The sequence below is a fragment of the Meriones unguiculatus genome, chromosome 17 (genome assembly GCF_030254825.1).
Source record: "Meriones unguiculatus strain TT.TT164.6M chromosome 17, Bangor_MerUng_6.1, whole genome shotgun sequence".
NCBI lineage: Eukaryota > Metazoa > Chordata > Mammalia > Rodentia > Muridae > Meriones > Meriones unguiculatus.
Genome location: NC_083364.1, coordinates 22,252,641 through 22,272,443, shown reverse-complemented (window position 1 = coordinate 22,272,443; position 19,803 = coordinate 22,252,641). Strand labels below are relative to the sequence as shown.

At 45.3% G+C, this 19,803-nt stretch overlaps 1 protein-coding gene and 1 pseudogene across 8 annotated transcripts in view; one reads left to right on the top strand and one right to left on the bottom strand.

The window, feature by feature from the left end:
- The first annotated feature begins 737 nt into the window (after nucleotides 1–737).
- The window catches only part of Med15 (mediator complex subunit 15), a 58,925-nt gene continuing 39,859 nt past the window's right edge, over nucleotides 738–19,803 (top strand). For 7 of the 8 annotated variants that reach the window (XR_002477011.2, XM_060370003.1, XM_060370002.1 and 4 more), the window contains exon 1: nucleotides 738–910. Coding sequence is in view for 6 of the 8 variants with exons in the window: in XM_060370003.1 (XP_060225986.1) it covers nucleotides 843–910 (68 nt within the window). In the remaining 2 variants the exon portion in view is untranslated. The remainder of the gene's footprint in view (nucleotides 911–19,803) is intronic. The other variant, XM_021653321.2, reaches the window with a different exon arrangement.
- Nucleotides 7,407–7,763, bottom strand: LOC110558435 (small ribosomal subunit protein uS19-like; annotated as a pseudogene).

Sequence of the window (19,803 nt, the reverse complement as noted above, 5' to 3'; positions counted from 1 at the left end):
TAAGCTGTCTCTAAAGAATGTTGGTCATCACAGTTTGGCTCCTGAGCCCAATCTGTGTCCCTGACCATGGTCAGTCATGACGGGTGTTTTCAACAAATCATCCGTATCTGACTGAGATTGGTGCCTTAGTGGTTTGTGCAGCTTCCTCTGGACCCTAAACTTGTATCGTGTAAACACTGAAAGGTGAACTCAAAACACATAAGCACAGCAACAATTAACCACTTCATAGGACAAAACACTCTAAATGGCTTGTATGAAGCCATGGACCACTAAGAAGTAAGGAATATGAACTGTAGAGAAAGCATGAGCAGAGAGTGGCTTTCGCTTTTCTTTTAAATATTGAGCTTCATGATACAATGAGCGGAGATCCTAAACCTAACATTGCTTTTTGTTGAAGATACTACTTTTATCTTGATAACTACAGAATGTACGTACATGTTAAATTAGAAATTAAAACCCAAATATTATAACATTATTTACCCAAAAAAGTGTTATTCGTTGGCAATTATTCCAACAGCAAACCTCAACACTGACAACAAAATAAGTGTATTTCATATTCTCTATGAGTGTGTGTGTGAGAGAGAGAGAGAGAGAGTGTGTGAGAAGTGAGAGAGAGAGAGAGAGAGAGAGTGTGTGAGAAGAGAGAGAGAGAGAGAGAGAGAGAGAGAGAGAGTGCGCGCGCATGCGTACACACACGAGAGACTCGATTTCCCACAATTCTCCCTTTACTTCCGGCGTGGCCCTGTAGCGGGAGCGTTCGGCTTCCGCGTTCGGGCCTGGGGCTGAGATAGAGGCGGCGGCGGCGGCGGCGGCGGCGGCCGGTAGGGACGCGGACTACGGGCATGGATGTTTCGGGGCAGGAGACCGACTGGCGTAGCGCCGCCTTTCGGCAGAAGCTGGTCAGCCAAATGTGAGTGTGGCCAGGGTCGAGGACCGGGTGGTCGGACTTCCCCGCGGGGAGGGCCAGGCCGGGCTAGGTCCACTGTAGACGCTGTCCGGGACTGCGGAGTCCGCTGGGAGCCGGACAGGGCGAGCCCGCCGTCTGTGGTCTCCCTGGCCTTTCCTGGGAGACAGGGACTGCTGGCTAGTGTTTCTGGGGTCGGACCAGCAAACCCGGCAGCCCTGGCTGGTGAGTCAACGTCCTGAGCCGCCTAGTCATTTGTGTGCTTGAGTGCAGATTTTCCTCTGCCTCGATTTGCACCGAATACAGAAAGAGAAAGTCAGAGATTTACCCGGGGTGCCGCGCGTGCCTTCTTTTACAAAAAAATAAACAAAACAAAAATCTCGTCAATGAGTCGGAGGAGACCAAGTATGTGTTTGGGTTGTAGGCAGTGGGGACAAAGAATGCTCCCGTCTTTTCCACAAGGTGTGTCAGCTTGACCGAAGGGTGGCAGGAAGTAGCTGTGGAGACTTAGGGAGTGAAAGGCTGGGATCCCCTCTGCCCACGGAGCGCTGCCGAGTGCTCGTTTCACTTAGGCATTTTACTGAGCTTCCTGAAGTGTTTAGACAATTGCTTGTGACACAGCCTTTTCCCTGAGGGTTGGTGCTGTCGATAAAGGAACAGATAGCACAGTTGTTGTGGGTGCTAAAGTGTCAGTTGAGTAGGACTGGAGCAGCCTTGTAGGTGACAGATTGAGCTCCAGAAAGAAAAGTAGGAGGATGACAGGCCACCATCCCCAGCAGATGATTGGGAAAGCATCACGAAGGACTTGTAGGTGGAGAGTTCTGGGTCTTGGGAGCAAAGGATCCATCATGAGTGTGAGCAGGTGTTGGCATGCTTAGTGATGGGGTTTGGGGCAAACAACTTGTACATACGCATTAAAAGTGTCTGCCTTGGTGTGGTGCAGCTTTAGTGTTGGAAAGTCCCTGGGTCCCTGGGGATGAATTAAGGACCAAAGAGAGGCCAAGTAGGCAATTTGGGGAGTTTTTTTTTTTTTTTTTTTTACTTTGGAGGGGTTGGTGGGATGTCTTGTCTCTCACTCTTATATTCCCACTGTAGATCACGTGAACTGGCTGTAGGAAACTTAGTTGGCAGAGATGATGTAGACCCACATTAGGTGATGGAAATTGAAAGAGGAAGACAGATTCCAGAGAAAAGGGAATGTGTGAACACACTGGTGACTGACTGGACGGAGGGGGCGGAGGGGGTGGGGTGAGGCAGCATGGAAGGAAACCGGGCTAAAGCGTGAGCAGCGGAAGGAGTGGGCACTGGGCAGTGGTTTGCTGCCACCACAGAATAACCCTTGGACAGTTTTGCAGACAGTTCAGCAAACAAGTGTTTTGCTTTTAAATTCTTTTAGATTTATTTTATGTGTCTGTTTTGCTTGCCTGTATATAAGAAGTGTGTGTCCGGTGCCGTCTGAGGTCAGAAGTCCTCTGGGACTGGAGTTACAGCGGGTTATGAGCTGCTTTGTGGGGGCTGGGAATCAAACCTGGGTCTCATGCAAAAGAGAGTAGCCGGTGAGTGCTCATGACCGCTAAGTCTCCAGCCCATAAATGCTGCATTGAAGTACTTACCTTATCTCTAGGTGAAGGCTTGTGGAATGATCTGAGCCCCAGGGCAAGGATTCTTTGGGAAAGCCCAAATGATCTGGAAGAGCAAGTTGTTATCACAGACAGTAGGAGTAGAGCTGCGGGAGTGTCTGAGGTTTGGGGAGAGGGAGGAGGAAATTGAAGTGTACTGGATGCATCATAATGCAGCTTCCTTATGGGAACTGAGGGGCCTTCTACCTCTGTAATATATTGCTACTTGTGTATTATTTCATTTTGCTCTAGTAACAAATTATCATGCATTTAGCGTCTTAAAACAACACATTTATATTTGATCATTTACGTCAGAGGCTCAGGTAAGATTTGGTGAGTGTTAGTGTCAAGGCTGAAATCAGTATGTTGGCAATATATATTTTAGGGGGCAGAATCAACTTTCAGTCCCATTCAAGTTGCTGGCCAGATTCTACTCCTTACACTTGTAAGACTGAGGTATCCTCTTTCCTGGCCATTTGTCAGGGGCCAGTTTTTGTGGAGATTGTACCTTGTGTTTTCACTGTTGCTTGTTCTGACATTGTCTGGTTCTTCTAGTTCTACAAACCCAGCTAGAGAACATTTTCTGCATTTCACAGATCAGTTTGGAATAATGCAACATAATCTTATTGTCTGTATCCTTAATCACATCTATGAAGGATAGTCACGGGTTTCAGGGCCTGGGGCCTGTGTAGATAACCCCCTGTGGATGGAGGAGTCGACATTTGTCTACTACATTTGGGTGAGCACTTTCAAAGATTACTTTCTAAGTGCAAAAGCGGTCTTAGTTTGCTTTCTGTTGCTGTGAAAAACATCATGACCAAAGCAACTTGGGAGGAAAGGGTTTATTTCATGTTATCCCCACCATCAAGGAAAGCCAAGGCAAAGGCTCAACAAGGCAGGAGGGCTGGAGAGATGACTCAGTCTGTGGTTAAGACAACTTGTTGCTCTTGCAAAGGCCCCAGGGTTCAATTCCAGGCATCTGCAAGGTGGCTCAGAGCCATCCATAACTCCAGTTCCAAGAGATCTAAAACCCTCTTCTGACTTCAGTGGACAGCAGGCATGAACTGGTGCATATAAATACATGCAGGCAAAACCTTTGTACAGGTAAAAAGTAAATAAAACTTAGACAGCTGTGGTGGTGCATGGCTTTCATCCCAGCACTTGGGAGGAGGAGACAGGCAGATCTCTGTGAGTTTGAGGCTAGCCTGGTGTACAGAGAGAGTTCCTGGACGTCCAGCACTATGTAGAGAGACCCTGTCTCAAAACAAAACATGACATATATTTATTTTGGGCAGGAACCTGGAGGCAGAAACTGAAACAGAGACTGTGGAGAAGTGGGGCTTACTGGCTTGTTCTCCATGGCTTGCTCAGATTTGCTTTTCTCCACAACCCAGGACCACCTACCCAGTGGTGGCACTGCCCACAGTGGGCTGGGCCCTCCCATGTCAATCACTAATCAACAAAATTTCTCACAGACCTGCAGGCCAATCTGATGAGGGCATTTTCTCAGTTGAGGTTCCCCTCTTCCCAGATTACCCTCACCTGTGTTGCTGTGACAAAAAACGAAGCAAGCTTATTTTCCCTTCTTAGGTTTGCTTGTTTTCTCTCTAGGGTTTACTTTGCTGGTGACTTGATTGCCTGTGTTCATAGAGTTTAGGAAGATTTATACTGGATTAATCAACACATCTTTAATTCTGGCTTCCTTCAGTGTTAATGGTGTTACTTAAATTTGGCCATTTGGGGAAGCAGTTCAAACTGTAGTGATTTATAATAGATGAGGAATAATGAAAGCCTAGGGCTGAGGGAGTAAGTAGTTGAATAGAAGATCATTTATATAGTTCTCATGAGTTGTTGGAGGGTGGGGAGCATACCAAAACACTGGGAAGTTTCTGAAAAGTTTCAGTGGAGAGGAAACATCTCCCTCCAAGGAAAAAGCATGTATGACAATTCTAACTGGACTCTAGCCTTGTTAGCCTTCCAATGTGTCTACCTTTCCTGGCCTTTCCTAGGCTGCACAAAGAGAGCAGTGTGGAGCCCAGTGCCTTCATCAGGCCCACTGTAAGGTCTTCCTTTATTTCTTTGTTTTCAGTTGCTGGAAATTGAGGCCAGGGTCTTGCATGTGCCCAGCATATACTCTGCTACTGATCTACACCTTTAGCCCCTGTCTCTTTTTTTAAACAACTAAGTATTTAGGATATTCAGAAGATTGTGACTAAAGATTCTCTCCACTGCTGTCATGAGCAGCTCTTCTTTCCTTGGGTGTCTGCTTTAGTATCAAATACTTAGGATCCTTCCCCGTCTCCTCACCTAAAGTGTGTCACCCTCTGATGTGTTTTAATTCAACCCTTTGTAGTTACTCAGGGAACTCTGCAGCATGAAGAGAACAGGAGGAAGTGTTTTCCTGTGGACCCCGCCCAACCTCCCTTATTACACTGACCATTATGTTATATGTTGTGTAACTCTAGAATCTTCCCCTTCTTGGTTTTGTGACCTTGGTCACTGCTTGACCTTTCTAATCAGGCCCCTCTTCTGTGAAATGATACTAGTGTAGGTTAGTCTCCTAAGGATGCTGGAGGAACAGTGGAGAGACTTCTGTGAAAGCTTTGTAGGGTCTGGGGACTTCCAGTGGCTGGGGTTGGTGAAGGTGTAATCCCAAAGCCCAGGTAGTGCATGCAGTGACATTTAAAGAAACCCAGAGGAGGAAAGTAGGCAGGAAAAGATTGATTGATTCATATTGACTTTTAATGAAGAGCCCATACTTCCTGCAGAACCACAGGAGAAACCATTCTTAGATCCTCCTGAGCAGGGTTTTATGAGAGTTGGACTTTCCTTGAGGGATTTTTGGATTAATGTTTTTGTGTCCTTGGTCTTCAGGCCCTTGAAAAACAAGTATACATCTGTCCTGACTTGTTTAAGTCTAACATCAAGTAGGTTCACAGCAAATACATAAGCAGTGAGCGAATGCAAGGGCATTATCAGTCACTTCTCAGTTCTTCTGTGTGTTTGTGATATTCTTCTCAGTTTCTCTCTACCATATTTTTTAAAAATTTATTTATTTTTTTATTATGTATACAGTATTCTGCCTGCATGCCAGAAGAGGGCAACAGATCTCATTATAGATGGTTATGAGCCACTATGTGGTTGCTGGGAATTGAACTCAGGACCTTTGGAAGAACAGACAGTGTTCTTAACCTCTGAGCCATCTCTCTAGCCCCTCTACCATAGTTTTGAGCCAAGATCTTTCACTGAATCTAGAGTGCACTGATTGAGCTAGACAGGTTGGCAGCAAGCCCCAGGAGACCCCCGTTCCCACCTCCCCAGGTCTAGAATTACACGAATGTGCATACAGCTTTGTACATAAGGTCCTTATGCTCTGCAGCAAGCCCTTTACCAACTGAACCATCTCCCTAGCCTGTTCCCTGTTAATTTTCCTGCTATGCTATTCTTTTTCTTTCCTCTAGGCGAGAACTTTAATAAATTGAACTTTGTTATTGAGAACATAAAACCTGATAGAAAAAAATATATGCAAAATGATAATTAGCTTTATGTCAAGGGAAATTTTCCCTTGCTGAGGAATTCTAGGCATGTCATCTTACTCTAGAGGCTTTTTATCACTGGTACTCTTTAGTGTAGCACATTTTTAAGTAGATGCAGGAAGGAGTGGCTGCAGCTGAGGAAAAAGGTAGTCCTGTACTACTGTCCTGGGAAACTGTCAGAGGGCCAAGAAGACCATGTTATGTGACCAGGGCAGTTAGACAGATGTTAGTGTTCTCTCCCTCTCTGCCTCTCCCCCTCCCCCCTCCCCCCCCACTGTTCATGGTGGCACATGTCTTAAATCTCAGCACTAAGGGTGCAGAGGCAAGATGATCTCTGTGCGTTTGAGGTCAACCTGGTCTACACATTGAGCTCGAAGACACCCTGTCTCAAAAAAGACAAGGATCTCATGTAGCCCAGGCTAGCCTTTCATTGTTTAGTAAAGGCTGGCCATGAACTTATGATCCTCCTGTCTTATCTCCCAAGTGCATGCCCCACAGCAGCTGTGTTGAGTTGACAAATGTCTTCATGTGTTCATGCACCTCTTTTTCTTTCCTTTTTTTCTTTTTGTCTTGAGACAAGATATTACTGGGTAGACTGGGTGATTTGAGCTGGTCTTGATGCTAAGGTTGTAGGCGTGGACCAGCCAGTATGCTCAGAGCTGGAAGCACTTTCTCTAATTGTGAGATGAAGAAGCAAGCCTAGAGAGGAGGCCACTGCTGTGTGTACTTAGTTACTCTTCAAACTACAAGCGGGTGCTTGCTAGGCCACACTATATTAGAGGCAAATTACCTTTTAGTATTTGGGAGAGTCATGTTGTGTCCATTTCATGGAACTGGGTAAGGGGAAGCTCAAAATTAATTCCAGCCAAGTGCAGTGGGAGCTTTTAGAGAAGAGTTTGCTGTCCAGTTTATACTCTTAGAAACTCCATAGGCCCTTAAAGACTGGAGAGTGGACCCCTAATATTCATTCCCCCCCCAGGGATTGCGAGGCAGGTTGAGAGTCTCATGCAGCCCAGGCTGGCCTTGAATTTCACATCCTCCCTTCTCTGCCTTAAAAGTATTGGGATTACAGTCACACCCTTACTTTCTTGATGGTCTTTGGCCTCTTGTCATAGGCTGAGCCCTACTATGAACTCTTTGCAAGTGATTCACCTAGTAGAGCTGATATATCTATCTTTCTTTCTCTCTTTTTGAGACAGGGTTTCTCTGTGTAGCCTTGGCTGTACTCCCTTTGTAGACCAGACTGGCCCCAAACTCACAAACCCTCCTGCCTCTGCCTCCCTGAGTGCTGGGATTACAGGCGTGCACCACTGCGCCCAGCAAGCTGATATTCTTTATTAGCCATGGCTACTTGAGAGGAATGAAGACGGAGGAGTGGGGACACCCGTACCAGGCTGTCAGTGCTTCACGGCCTTGTCGGTGGCTGAGAACTCGCACAGGTCATCTCCAGCTGAAAGTCCTGCTGTTGTACAAACTCCCGCCATGCTGCCCACCATCTTCGGCAGCATGGTTATGTCCCTCAGGTAGGTCTTGAGTCGTGAGTGCTTCTTCTGCCATAGGGCACAGTTAAGGCACCGCCTCTGGCAGGTGCTGTACAACTCCAGCAGCTGCATCATAGGACATGTCCAGCTGTTGGTCCAGGTCCATGCCGAGGTAGGTGAGCTTGTGAAAGGTCCACAGCTTCTTCTGGTCTGCTTCAGCCATCTTGGCAGCCGCTCAGAAAAGGAAGGAGAGCTGACATTCTTGGTTTTTTGTTTGTTTGTTTTTTGAGAAAGGGCTTCTCTGTGTAGCCAAGGCTATCCTGGATTTGCTCTGTATACTTGGCCTTGAACTTACAGAGATCAGCCTACCTTTGCCTCCTGAGTGCTGGAACTAAAAGCACTCACCATGCAGGGCAGAGCTGACTTTTTTTTTTTAGATTTGTTTATTGTTGTTTAGACAGTATTATGCCTGCAGACCAGAAAAGGGAACCAGATCTCACTGTAGATGGTCATAAGCCACCATCTGGTTGCTAGGAATTGAACTCAGGACCTTTGGAAGAACAGCCAGTGCTCTTAACCTCTTTACAGCCCAGAGCTGACATTTTTAATGTTTATTCTCTTTTGTTTCTTTGTTTGTTTTTCTTTCTTTGTTTCTTTCACTTTCTTTCTCTCTCTTTCTCTCTCTCTCTCTCTGACAGGGTTTTTCTGTGTAGCTCTACCTGTCCTAGAGCTCACTTTGTAGACTAGGCTGCTTTCAGACGCACAGAGATCCACCTGCCCTTGCCCCTGCCTCTGCCTCTGCATGAATGCTTTGGGAATTAGCATTCATTCCCACCTGGCTATGAGTGTGAGAATGCACAGGATTCTTGATTCTGTCTGACACAGGTTTTTTGAGCACCAGTGTGGATAAAGACAGAAATAATACATGAAGATGCTCGCCAACCAACTAAATCAGCTTGGGCCATATAAATGAAGACAATTTTTCTAGAAGACCCTCTGGCAATATTCTGTTCTAGTAATCTTTAGTTGTTTCCTTATTCATTTCTTCTGAAGACATAATCTAAGACTGTTCATACCCTGGAGAAATGACAATGCTCAATACTACATCATGGAACAGAGCTTTTAAATGTTTATGATTTATTTTTATTTTTAATTATGTGTGCGTGTCTGTGTAGGAGCGTGCTTGAGTCCAGGTGTCTTTGGGAGCCAGAATCCCCTGGAGCTGGGGTTACAGATGTTTCTGGGCTGCCTAATATAGTTGCTTGGGATCAATTTAGATTCTGTATAAGAGCAGTGTGCTCGCCTAACCCGTGAGCCAGCTCCAGTTTCTAGGGTGAAACTTTTTTCCCCCAAGATAGAATTTCTCTGTGTAGCCCTGACTGTCCTGGGACTCTTTGTAAACCAGGCTGTACTTGAATTTGCAGAGATCCAGAGACCTGCTTGACTCCGCCTCCTGAGTGCAAGGATTAAAGGCATGCACCACACCTGGCCTGGTATAAAAAAAAGAGTATAAACCCTTTTATTAGGTGTTCTATAGAGAAGCAAATATATACCTAATTCTAGATAGCCAAAGGGATTGAAATTACTGCTTCCGATTGAGAGGCTTGTTTAATTATCAATTGGTTTCTCCTCCTCCCCCCTTTAAATTATTTTGCTTTTGGGCTGGAGAGATGGCTCAGTGGTTAAGAGCATGGCTGCTCTTCCGAAGGACCTGGGTTCAATTCCCAGCACCCACATGCATCTCACAACTTTCTGTAACTCCAGTTCCAGCGGATCCAACACCCTAACACAGACATACATGCACATAAAACACCAATGAACATAAAATAAAATAAATTTAAAAATTTGAGGATACCTCCCATAATGAATATATCTCTATTCTTTAAAAAAAGTGTTTATTTAATATGTATATATTTTCAAAACATCCACCTTAGCAGGATGACCAAGGACTTCTGAAATTCCTGCCTCCTCCTTAGTGTAGGAATGCATGCTGGGAATAGAAACCAGGGTCTTCAGTGTGCTGGGCGAGCATGTTGCCAACAAAGCTTGCATCCCTGAATCTTTTTTTTTTTTTTCCTTTTTTGAGACAGAGTCTTGCTGTGTAGCCCAGACTGCTCTTGAGCTTCAGTGTACTGGGTGCTGGGATTATAGGTATCTACATACAACCATGCTGGGCTTCTATCCTACTCTTATATATATTTTTTTCAAGACAGGATTTCTATGTGTAGCCCTGAAAGTCACTCTGTTGACCAGGCTGGCTGGCCTTAAACTCAGAGGATTTTCTGCCACTGACTCTCTAGTGCTGGGATCAAAGGTGTGTGCCACCACCACTCAGCTTTATTTTAATTTTTATGTTATGTATATAAGTGTTTTATGTACATGTATGTACCTGAAGAGGGTACCAGGTTCCCCAGAACTGGAGAAACTGTGGTTGTGATTTGCAATGTCAGTACTGGGAGCCTAATCCAAAGTGGATTTAGTCACAATGGAGTCAGGGTTGTGTTGGGATGTGACCTTTTAGCACATTGTCCTGAGCAGTTTTCTTAAGCGGTACCAGTTTGCATCCACACAGTAGTGTCAGAGAATTTTACTTGCTTGATACTTGTACCTGGTGTTTTCAAATCTTCTATCTTTATAGCAAGGAACCTTTTTAAATTTGAATGCACATTCCAATTTGAGACCCTCTCAGGTACAGTGACAATGGCAGTAGAAGGATGGTTTATGAGAAAGCTTATGAAGAAAGGAGGAGTGGGATTTGGTGAGTGTGTGTATACATGTGCATGTGTGAGTGGGGTTGCATACATGAACTTGCAGAGGAAACCTTAGGCGGTACTGATGCTGAGAGATGATTTGGGTTGTGGGTGCCAGTACCAGTGCTTCCGAGGAGAAGTGTCCCAAAAACAGTGGTGCAGAGAGTATGCCTAGAGAAGCAGTCTTCTGAAAGGGCATAGGGTGGGCCTGCTGTGCAGCTGGACCCTGTCTGCTTTTAAAAGCTTGGTGAATGCTTCAGTCACTGACCTGAGTTGATCCCTGGAACTCCCGTACGGGAGAAAGGAAGAACCAAATCTGCAAAGCTACCCTCTACCTCCACACTTCCCACATTTCTCTTGTCTCTCCTCATCCTTCCACGCACATATACACAAATACAGTAAGATATTGTTTTTAATTTTTTAAAAACAAAAAGATTATTATGACAAAAGAGAGTTACGGATTACTTAAGGTGGTTCTGTTTGGTAAGCAAAACAAATACCTAATCTAGAGGACAGAGGGAAGGAACTAGGAGCCAAGGTTTAATCACTCTCGGCTACTACTCCGTACAGTACCTCAGGGCCTCATCTAGACCTCCTCTGCTGGTTTTTCCCAGAGAAGGGTTGTGATACAGATGTTGAGCCCTGGGCCCCAGAGCAGTGGCTCTCTCTCCTATTTTGGTCAGTGTACCCAGAATTTTGGGTGTAGCATTTCATTCCCTACCAGATAACATTATAAGGGATTGAAAACAGGAAGGTGTTTCTGTAATCTCTCTGCCCAGTTGTAGCCGTTGTTGACATAGGAAAACATTTCCCCTAGACCTGTATGCTTGTAATGTGACTGAATGTCTATTATGTTGGTAGGTGCATACACACATGCTTTTCTGAGTTCATTTCTGAGTTGTAGTTTTTTCTTTCTGCCTGAGGCTGTTTTCTCTGCCTGGATTGGTTCTGGCTGGTCCCTGTGTGCCCATAGCTTCCATTCCCAAGGGGCATAGACCATGCATAACCCTCCCACCTGCTTAAGGAAAACATGCTTTAATGCTCTTTTGGGGAAGAGTTCTTCCTTGGACTTTTGAGCATTTCTGGAAGTAGACATAATAGGAAACCCTCCCCCCACTCCCCCACTCCCCGATTCCTTTGAGAGGTGACAACATATGGCCAGTGTGCTTTCACGTGCACTTTCTATTCCCTTTTGGGCTATTTTAACTTACACTCAGGATGCCATGTGATTTTAGCTGTGAGTGCTGATCTCTAAAGATAGGATTCTCTGCCCCAGTACTACAAACCATGTTGCCATAGTGTTGTGGGATTGCTTGCTGGCAGCTGAGATGTGCTAGAGCCCAGGTCAGGGAGCGAAAGGTCTCTCCAGCGCTTGGATCTTTTCTGTTTGTTTTTCTTGGAGGCTGGGTCTTACAATACGGCTTTGGTTGTCCAGGAATTCACTCTGCAGACCATGAACTCACAGAGGTCTGCCTGCCTGCCTTCGAGTGTTGGGACTTTTAAAGGCATGCACCACCATCCCATTATCTTGGTTCTTTTGAAGTTAAATCAACGGTTGAAAATACCGCAAGCTTATGTCATTTGAACCAGCTCAGAGTTTGAAGGACAGCAGACAGGCTGTTCTTTAGACTAGTCCTCTTTGATTTCAGTTGATGGCATTTCTGAGGGCAGGAGGCGGACAGTTCAGTTGAGCAGCTGAGAGAACTGTGAAGAGAAAATGTGCAAGTCTCTGCTCTTTTCAACTTCAAAATACCTACTCCTGTATGTACCAGGAGCTGGAGAGCCACCTCAGTGGTTGGGAGTGTTTGCTGAAGTTTCGATCCCAGCATCCATGCAGTGAGCTGAGTATTTTACAAACACACCTATAACTGCAGCTCTGATCTCTCTTTCTGATCTCTGTGTGTGCACAGATATGCACCTACACTCATGTAATCATAAACACACATGAGTGAATGAATCTAAAGTCAGGGAACCCGCTAATGTTTGTTAATTGCACATTTGCTAATAAAAGGAAGAAGTTGTCTGATTTGGTAGATATGCTTCAGCTATCTGTGAGGTCTAGGGCCCAGGTGTTTGCTTTGGTGGCCTAACAGTTGGTATGTCACCATTTTCGCCTTCAAAGGTGAAACCATGTGGCTACTGAGGCAGTGAATTGGCTGCTGTCATTGGAAGGTGAACAGTGACAAGGAATGCTGCTATTCTAAAGACCCTGAGGAAGTCAGATGAGAACCAGGCCTGTGTGGGAAGGAGAGAGAGACCTTTCTGTCTGGGTTGTAGTGAAACGTTGGCGCTGCAGCTGGAAGGCACCTTTCAGGTGTGTGGGGTGCTGGTCTTGCCTGTCTTAAAGTCTCTGCCGACTTCCACTTTGAAGGATGTGGCTTGTCGCTAGAGGAAAAGCCTCATGTCTTTTGGCTGACACAGGAAGGTTAGAAATGGGATTTAGCTGGGAATAGAGGTACAGCACTTGCCTGGCATGCACAGTCCTGGACTGTATCCCAAGCAGAGAAAAATGAATCAGATTTTCCTCAACGGTAGCTGATGTTCATGGTTCTCTGTGGTATAGACTCTTCTTCTTAAGAACAGAAAGGCATTTTCATTTATACACACCATGAACAAGTAGATTTCCAAGTTTTTGAACTAGCTTTAAACGTTAAGGGTTTGTTTTTTTTTTTTTTTTTTTCCTTTTAAGACTTATTTTAAAGTTGAGTCTCAGGAGGTTGTGCATGCAGGTGCCTTGAGGCCAGAAGAGGGTGTCAGATCTGGAGCGGGAGCTGTAGGTGCTGGGAATTGAACTCTGGTCTTCTGGAAGAACACTACAGAGTCTTAACCTCTGAGCCATCTCTTCAGCCCCAGGACTTTTTTGTCTCTGTGATACATTATGTGCATTTTCTCTTTTTAAAAGTAATTATTTTATGTATGTGAGTGTTTGCCTATGTATATATGCCACTTGGCACTTCTGGTGCTTATGGAGGTCAAAAGACAGCATCAGATCCCTGGAATTGGAGGAACTTATGCTTGTGAACCACCATGTGTGTTAGTATTTATTTTAAAATGATGCCACGTACACACCAGGTAATATGAAAGAGATTTATTGGATGGAGGTGGAGAGAGAGAGAGACATAGTGGAGTCCCCAGGAAAGAAAGCGAGGCAGAGAGAGCAAGAGGTGATAGTAAGAACAGAAGGTGAGAGAGAGACAGTGGCAGGTTGGTCCTTTCATAGCTTGTGCATGCGCAGCTGAACTCTGCCTGCCACACACCTGGTGGATGACACATGATGACATCATAGATTGCTAGGCAACCCAGAAGCAGGCTGCCTATATACTGACAGTGTGGGTGCTGGAAAGTGAACATGGGTCCTCTGTAAGAGCAGCAAGTGCCCTTAACTACAGAGCTATCTTTAATCCCTACCACCCACTGTAAAAGTAACGTAGGCCTAGTCCTGGAAGTTTCTAGCCTCCATACAGTCTAATCTAGGCCCAGAATGTTTTCAGCCTCTGAGACTCACTGCTGAATAAGCTTACCCATTCTTGTTCTTTCTGAGCTCTGGCTGGCTGGTTCTGGCCAGCTGTTCTGGCTTAAACTCCTCTCCAAGATGACTGAGTCAGTCTGGCTTCTCTCAGTTTCTTACTGAATTGCTCTGCTAGGCCTCAGACTAACTCTAGCAATCTGTTTTAATCTTCTGGGTGGCTCCTCATTCTCTGGCTCATTTTGTCTTCACCTGTATCTCCTTATTCTCTTATTCACCCTCCCTCCATAAAACTCTTCTGGTAAAAATTGCCTCTGAATTCCACAAACTGAACTGCTGCGAACTCAGCTCAACTGCAATGCCTCACAACTCACTCAACAGCACTGACTAGGAGATTTGCTTGCTCTGTCTCCTGGGATTAAAGGCATGTCTGTATTCCAGCCAGATCTCTTGCCAGAGCAGCCATGTTTTTTCCAAGGCAGGTTTTCTCTTGTAGCCACGGCTGTCCTGGGGTCAAACTCACAAAGATCTGCCTGCCTCTGCCTCTTGAGTGCTAGGATTAAAGGCATGCCCCATCAACTCCCAGCTAGTGAGCCCTTTCTGAGACAAGTTCTCACTATTGGGGCCCTGACAGACCTACAACTCTGAGGTCTGTCTGCTGCTAATTTCTGAATGCTGTGTTTAAGGTAGTATAGCACCATGACCAGTTTAGCCTAGCACTCCACCCACCTTTTTGAGACAAGGTCTCATTCTGTAGCCCAGGCCAACTCAGATTTGTGTGCTTTTCCTACCCTAGCTGCCTGAATGCCCGTATTGCAGGTGTGAGCCATCATACTTGCTAATTATTGTTTAATGACAGTGTCTCAGTCTCTCTAGTCCAGGGGGACCTGGAACTCACTGTGTGTGCCAGACTGGCCTAAAACTAGAGGTGTGCTGCTAGTCAGACACCTGAGGTGATAAGGGTGAGCCGCCATTCTCAGTTTTTATTATTTGGTGTTTCCCCTCACAAGTAACTTTGTATTTGTCGTTATTAAAAATCTGGATTTTAAACAGAGCTTTTTTTCGTTTTGGTTTTTCGAAACAGGATTTCTCTTTGTAGCCTTGGTTATTCTGGAACTCACTCTGTAGACCAGGCTGGCCTGGAACTCACTCTGTAGACCAGGCTGGTCTGGAACTCAAAGAGATCCACCTGCTTCTGCCTCCCTGAGTGCTGGGATTAAAGCTGTCTGCTACCAATGCCTGGTTTTTCAACAGTTTCTTTTTTATTTTTATTTTTTTTAAGATTTATTTTATGAAATGCTCAACATCCTTAGCCATCAGGGAAATGCAAATCAAAACAACCCTGAGATTTCACCTTACACCCATCAGAATGGCGAAGATGAAAAACTCAAGTGACAACACATGCTGGAGAGGTTGTGGAGAAAGAGGAACCCTCCTCCACTGCTGCTGGGAATGTAAACTTGTGCAACCACTCTGGAAATCAATCTGGCGCTTTCTCAGACAACTAGGAATAGCGCTTCCTCAAGATCTAGCCATACCACTCCTAGGCATATACCCAAAAGAGGCTCAAATACACAATAAGGACATTTGTTCAACCATGTTTGTAGCAGCCTTATTTGTAATAGCCAGAAGCTGGAAACAGCCCAGATACCCCTCAACTGAAGAGTGGATGCAGAAATTGTGATACATCTATACAATGGAGTATTACTCTGCAATGAAAAATAAGGAAATAATGAAATTTGCAGGTAAATGGTGGGACCTGGAAAGGATCATCCTGAGTGAGCTGTCCCAGAAGCAGAAGGACACACACGGTATATACTCACTCATTTGGACATATAATATAGGATAAACCTACTAAAATCTGTACATAGAGAGAAACTGATCTAGAGGGAGGACTCTGACTAGAATGCTCAATCTGCATGCCGAAGGGCAAAGAGGATGGACGTCAGAAGAAGAAAAAGGCAGGAAACAGCCTAGGGGCCTGCTGGGGAGGGCCTCTGGGGGGCTCTGTCCTGCAGACTGTCGGGGCGGACACTGAGACTTATGGCCGATGGTCAGGCGGAGTGTAGGGAATCTTATGTAAGAAGTGGGAAATAGTAAGATCTGGAGAGGACGGGAACCCCATAAGGAGAGCAACAGAACCAGAAAATTTGAACACAGGGGTCTTCCCAGAGACTCATACCCCAACCAAGTACCAGGCATGGAGATGGCCTAGGGCCCCTGCACAGATGTGGTCCTTGGCAGTTTAGTGTCTAAGTGGGTTACATGGTGATGGGAGGAGGGACTGCTTCTGGCATAGTCTGGTTGGCCTGCTCTTTGATCACCTCCCCCTGAGGGGAGGGCAGCCTTACCAGGCCATGGAGGATGACAATGCGGCCACTCCTGATGTGATCTGGTGGACTGGGATTGGAGGGAAGGGGAGGAGGGCCTTCCTTATTGGTGGACTTGGGGAGGGGCATGTGTGAGGGGAGCAGGGGAGGTGGTACTGGGAGGGGAGGAGGGAGGGGCTTATGGGGGGATGCAGGGTGGATAAAGTGTAATTAATACAAAAAAAATACACACATAAAAAAGTTCTATAGTATATTAACAGGTAATAAACACTGCAAAGTGAGAGGAAAAAAAAGATTTATTTACTATTTATACAGTATTCTGCCTCCATATATGCCTGCATGCTAGAAGAGAGCACCTGACCTCGTTATAGATGGTTGTGAGCCACCATGTGGTTGCTGGGAATTGAACTCAGGGCTTTTGGAAGAATAGCCAGTGCTCTTAACCTCTGAGCCATCTCTCCAGCCCTCAACAGATTCTTCAGACTGGTAATTTTTATCTGTCGGTTCATTCAATTCCAGCCCCAACTCTTCACCAGCAGCTTTCCCAGAACTGCCCCCTACAATGGTGGGTTTGTTACCCAGCTCAAACTTCTGCTGCGCCAGCATTTTCTTTTAGTATTACTTTTCTAATGAAAGCACCTGAAGAGGAGAAATAGACTGACAAGCCTTTTCTGTCTTTCCCAATTTTGAGAATCAACTTATTAATCACTTCTTTCAAATCATGGATCTGCACCTCTCAGGTCATGATTTCTATCTTCTCTCAGCTATGGTGAAAGAAGATCTTTCATGGAAGATCTTAAATATCTGGTTATTGACTTTTTTTTTTTTAAACCAGCATAGAAGAGATAGAGCAAATAACCATCTCTTCTTTTCACAGCAACATGAGCTTCATCATGGTCTCTATAAATCATGGAGTACATTTCGTCTTGGTTGAGATCTCTATTGAGGAACTTAGACAGTTTTGTCCTGAACATCCTTGAATTTTCTAAGTGCAACTATGTTGAAATGTAGACCAGCAAGGCTCACTTTAAACATACAACCTCTGAGGTCATCAGATGCAATTTTGCTTCCTTGAGTCCTGTGACTACTGTTTTCCAGTGTTTCTAATATTGCACATTGCTGGAGCTTTCACATCATGCCAGATTCTTCTTAGGTCCCTTTTTGCTGCCTACCTTTTAGCCATTTTGTCAGATGCTTGCTCTTGCTAATTGATTGCTGTGGTGCTGCTCAGAGATCGCCAGAAGTGTGGAAGTACAACTTTCTGGAGAGCTTAGGTGCACAGGTGTCTAATCATTGCTCTATTGCTGTGAAGAGACACCATGCCCTCAGCAACTCTTTTCAAGGACGTCATTATATTGGGGCTGGCTTAACAGTTTCAGAGGTTTAGTTCATTCTTATCATGGCAGGGAACATGGTGGCATACAGGCTGCAGGTCAATATCGTGTGTCTTCCTCTGTCAGGGCTCCATGTTTTATTTCTTGAGACAGTCTCTTCATTGACTGGAGGCCAGCAAGGCCCCAGGATCTGTCTCTGTGCGGGTCCAGCTCTTGGGTTACAGATGAGTGCTGCTGTTCCTGGCTGTGTACGTGGCATGGCGCCCAAACGCAGGTTGTCATTTGTGTGCAGCAAGCACGTTACCAAGTGAGCCATCTCCCTAGTCCCTTGCTTTTTTGTTTGTTTGTTTGTTTGTTTGTTTGTTGTTTTTTGAGACCAGGTTTCTCTGGTTAGCCTTGGCTGTCCTGGACTTGCTTTGTAGACCAGGCTGGCTTTGAACTCACAGAGATCTGCCTGCCCCTGCCTCCCTGAGAGATGGGATTAAACTAGCGAGTTAACTGTGGGCTTTATGCTACTAGGTTCTGGGTCACAGTTATATACCCCTCTCCTTTCCCCCTGGGACCTATAGGTGTGATAAGGATAGGCATTAGAGGCTTTTCCAAAGAGTAAGTCCCAAGTGGTCTCTGTAGGATTAGTTGCACACTATGAAGAGGGAAGGAGAGATAGGGACATGGCATTTCGGGGAGGGGGGGGCCAGACAGAGAAAGGGGAGAAAGCAAGAGAATGCAAGAGAGCAAGAGAGAGGAAGAGCAAGAGAATTAAAAGGCAGGGGTCCTCATTAAAAAGAAAAGCTTCTGTTAAGCAAAGGACACTATAGTCAGAACAAAACGACAGCCTACATTTTGGGAAAGGATCTTCACCAACCCTATATCTGATGTATGGGACATCAAGGACAACTTTCCTTTTCTCTTTTTACAGATGATGGTAAAGATGACAAACATGTTCTTGAATGTTTCTTTCCCTGTGACAAGCCTACAAAAACATTTGTCATTTGGATACTGTAACACTTCTTGTAGTACTTTATTACTAGTCGGTTGAGTATTAAACATTCAAGGTGAGGAGTCTCACTGCAGTCTGTGGCCTTCTAGGTGGGTGAACAAACTGTATATGCAGGTAGGGACTTGCCAGGAGGCCACTTAGATAAAAAGGTGTGAGCAGAAAGTGGAGGCAGGAGGATCAAAACTTTAGCTACAGTGAGTTCAAAGATAGCCTGGACTATATGAATCCTGTTTCAAAACCAAAACAAACAAAAACAACTAACAAAAACCAAGGCCAAGTAATTCCAGCACGCAAAAGGAAAGGCAGAAGGATCTTCGAGTTCAAGGCCAGCCTGGTCTACATAGCAAGTTCTGTTATAGTCAGAATTACATAGAGACCCTGTCTCAAAAAAACAAAAAGACCACAAAAAATCCAAAACAACAACAAAAAAACCAACAAAACAAAACAAAAACAAAAGCATATACACAAATAAACCTTTTAAAAATGGGAGAAGCCTCCTGTTTTTTTAAGCTCAGAATGGTGAGTTCTGACATTCAAAGGAGAAAGAAATCTTTCTATGTTAGATGTCTACAAGAGAGTAGAGGGGCGGGTACTACTTCTCCCTCAATAGTGTGAAAGAAGGTAGGCCAAGGAAGTTGCCTGGCACAGCCTGTGGTGGAGGACGGTGGTGAAGGAAGTGTGGTCAGAGGGTCCCAATTAAGGGAGTCCTTGGGTGATAACCCGCCCTAAAATTAGGGAATGGAAGAAAGGATCAGGAGGGATGGAGGAAGAACTGTAGGAAAGACTGGTCTGTGTTTATTAGCACAGCCACGAGAGCCCTTTGCTGGAGTGGTGGACTGATTCACTGTTGAGGGAACCCCAGATGAGTGAGAGTTGCTGGAGTGGTGGAGTGATTCACTGTTGAGGGAACCCCAGACCAGTCAGAGTCCAAAGGGGACAGCTCCGCCTGAAGGAGCTGCAGGCACTCGCCAGGACCTCATCTGGAAAGACATTAATATTCCAGTGTGCTGGAAGTATTAGAGGGTGCCGCCTCATTGCACAGTGAGGTAGCCCCGGCTGCTGTGGAGCTATAGAAATCTGGCTGGCCTCACACTCACAGAGATCCCCTGCCACTGCTTCTCAGAGAGCTGGGATTAAAGCAGTTGTTCTCAGCCTTCCTGGTGCTGTGACCCCTTTACAGTTATGGTTGTGATGACCCCCCAACCATAAAGTTATTTTTGCTACTTCATAACTATAATTTTGGTACTGTTATGAATCATAATGTAAGTATCTGCTGTGCAGGATACCTGCTATGCAACCCCTGTGAAAGGTTCAGTTGACCCCGAAAGCGTTTCAACCTACAGGTTGAGAACTGCTGGAATAAGGGCTTGTGCTACCATGCCC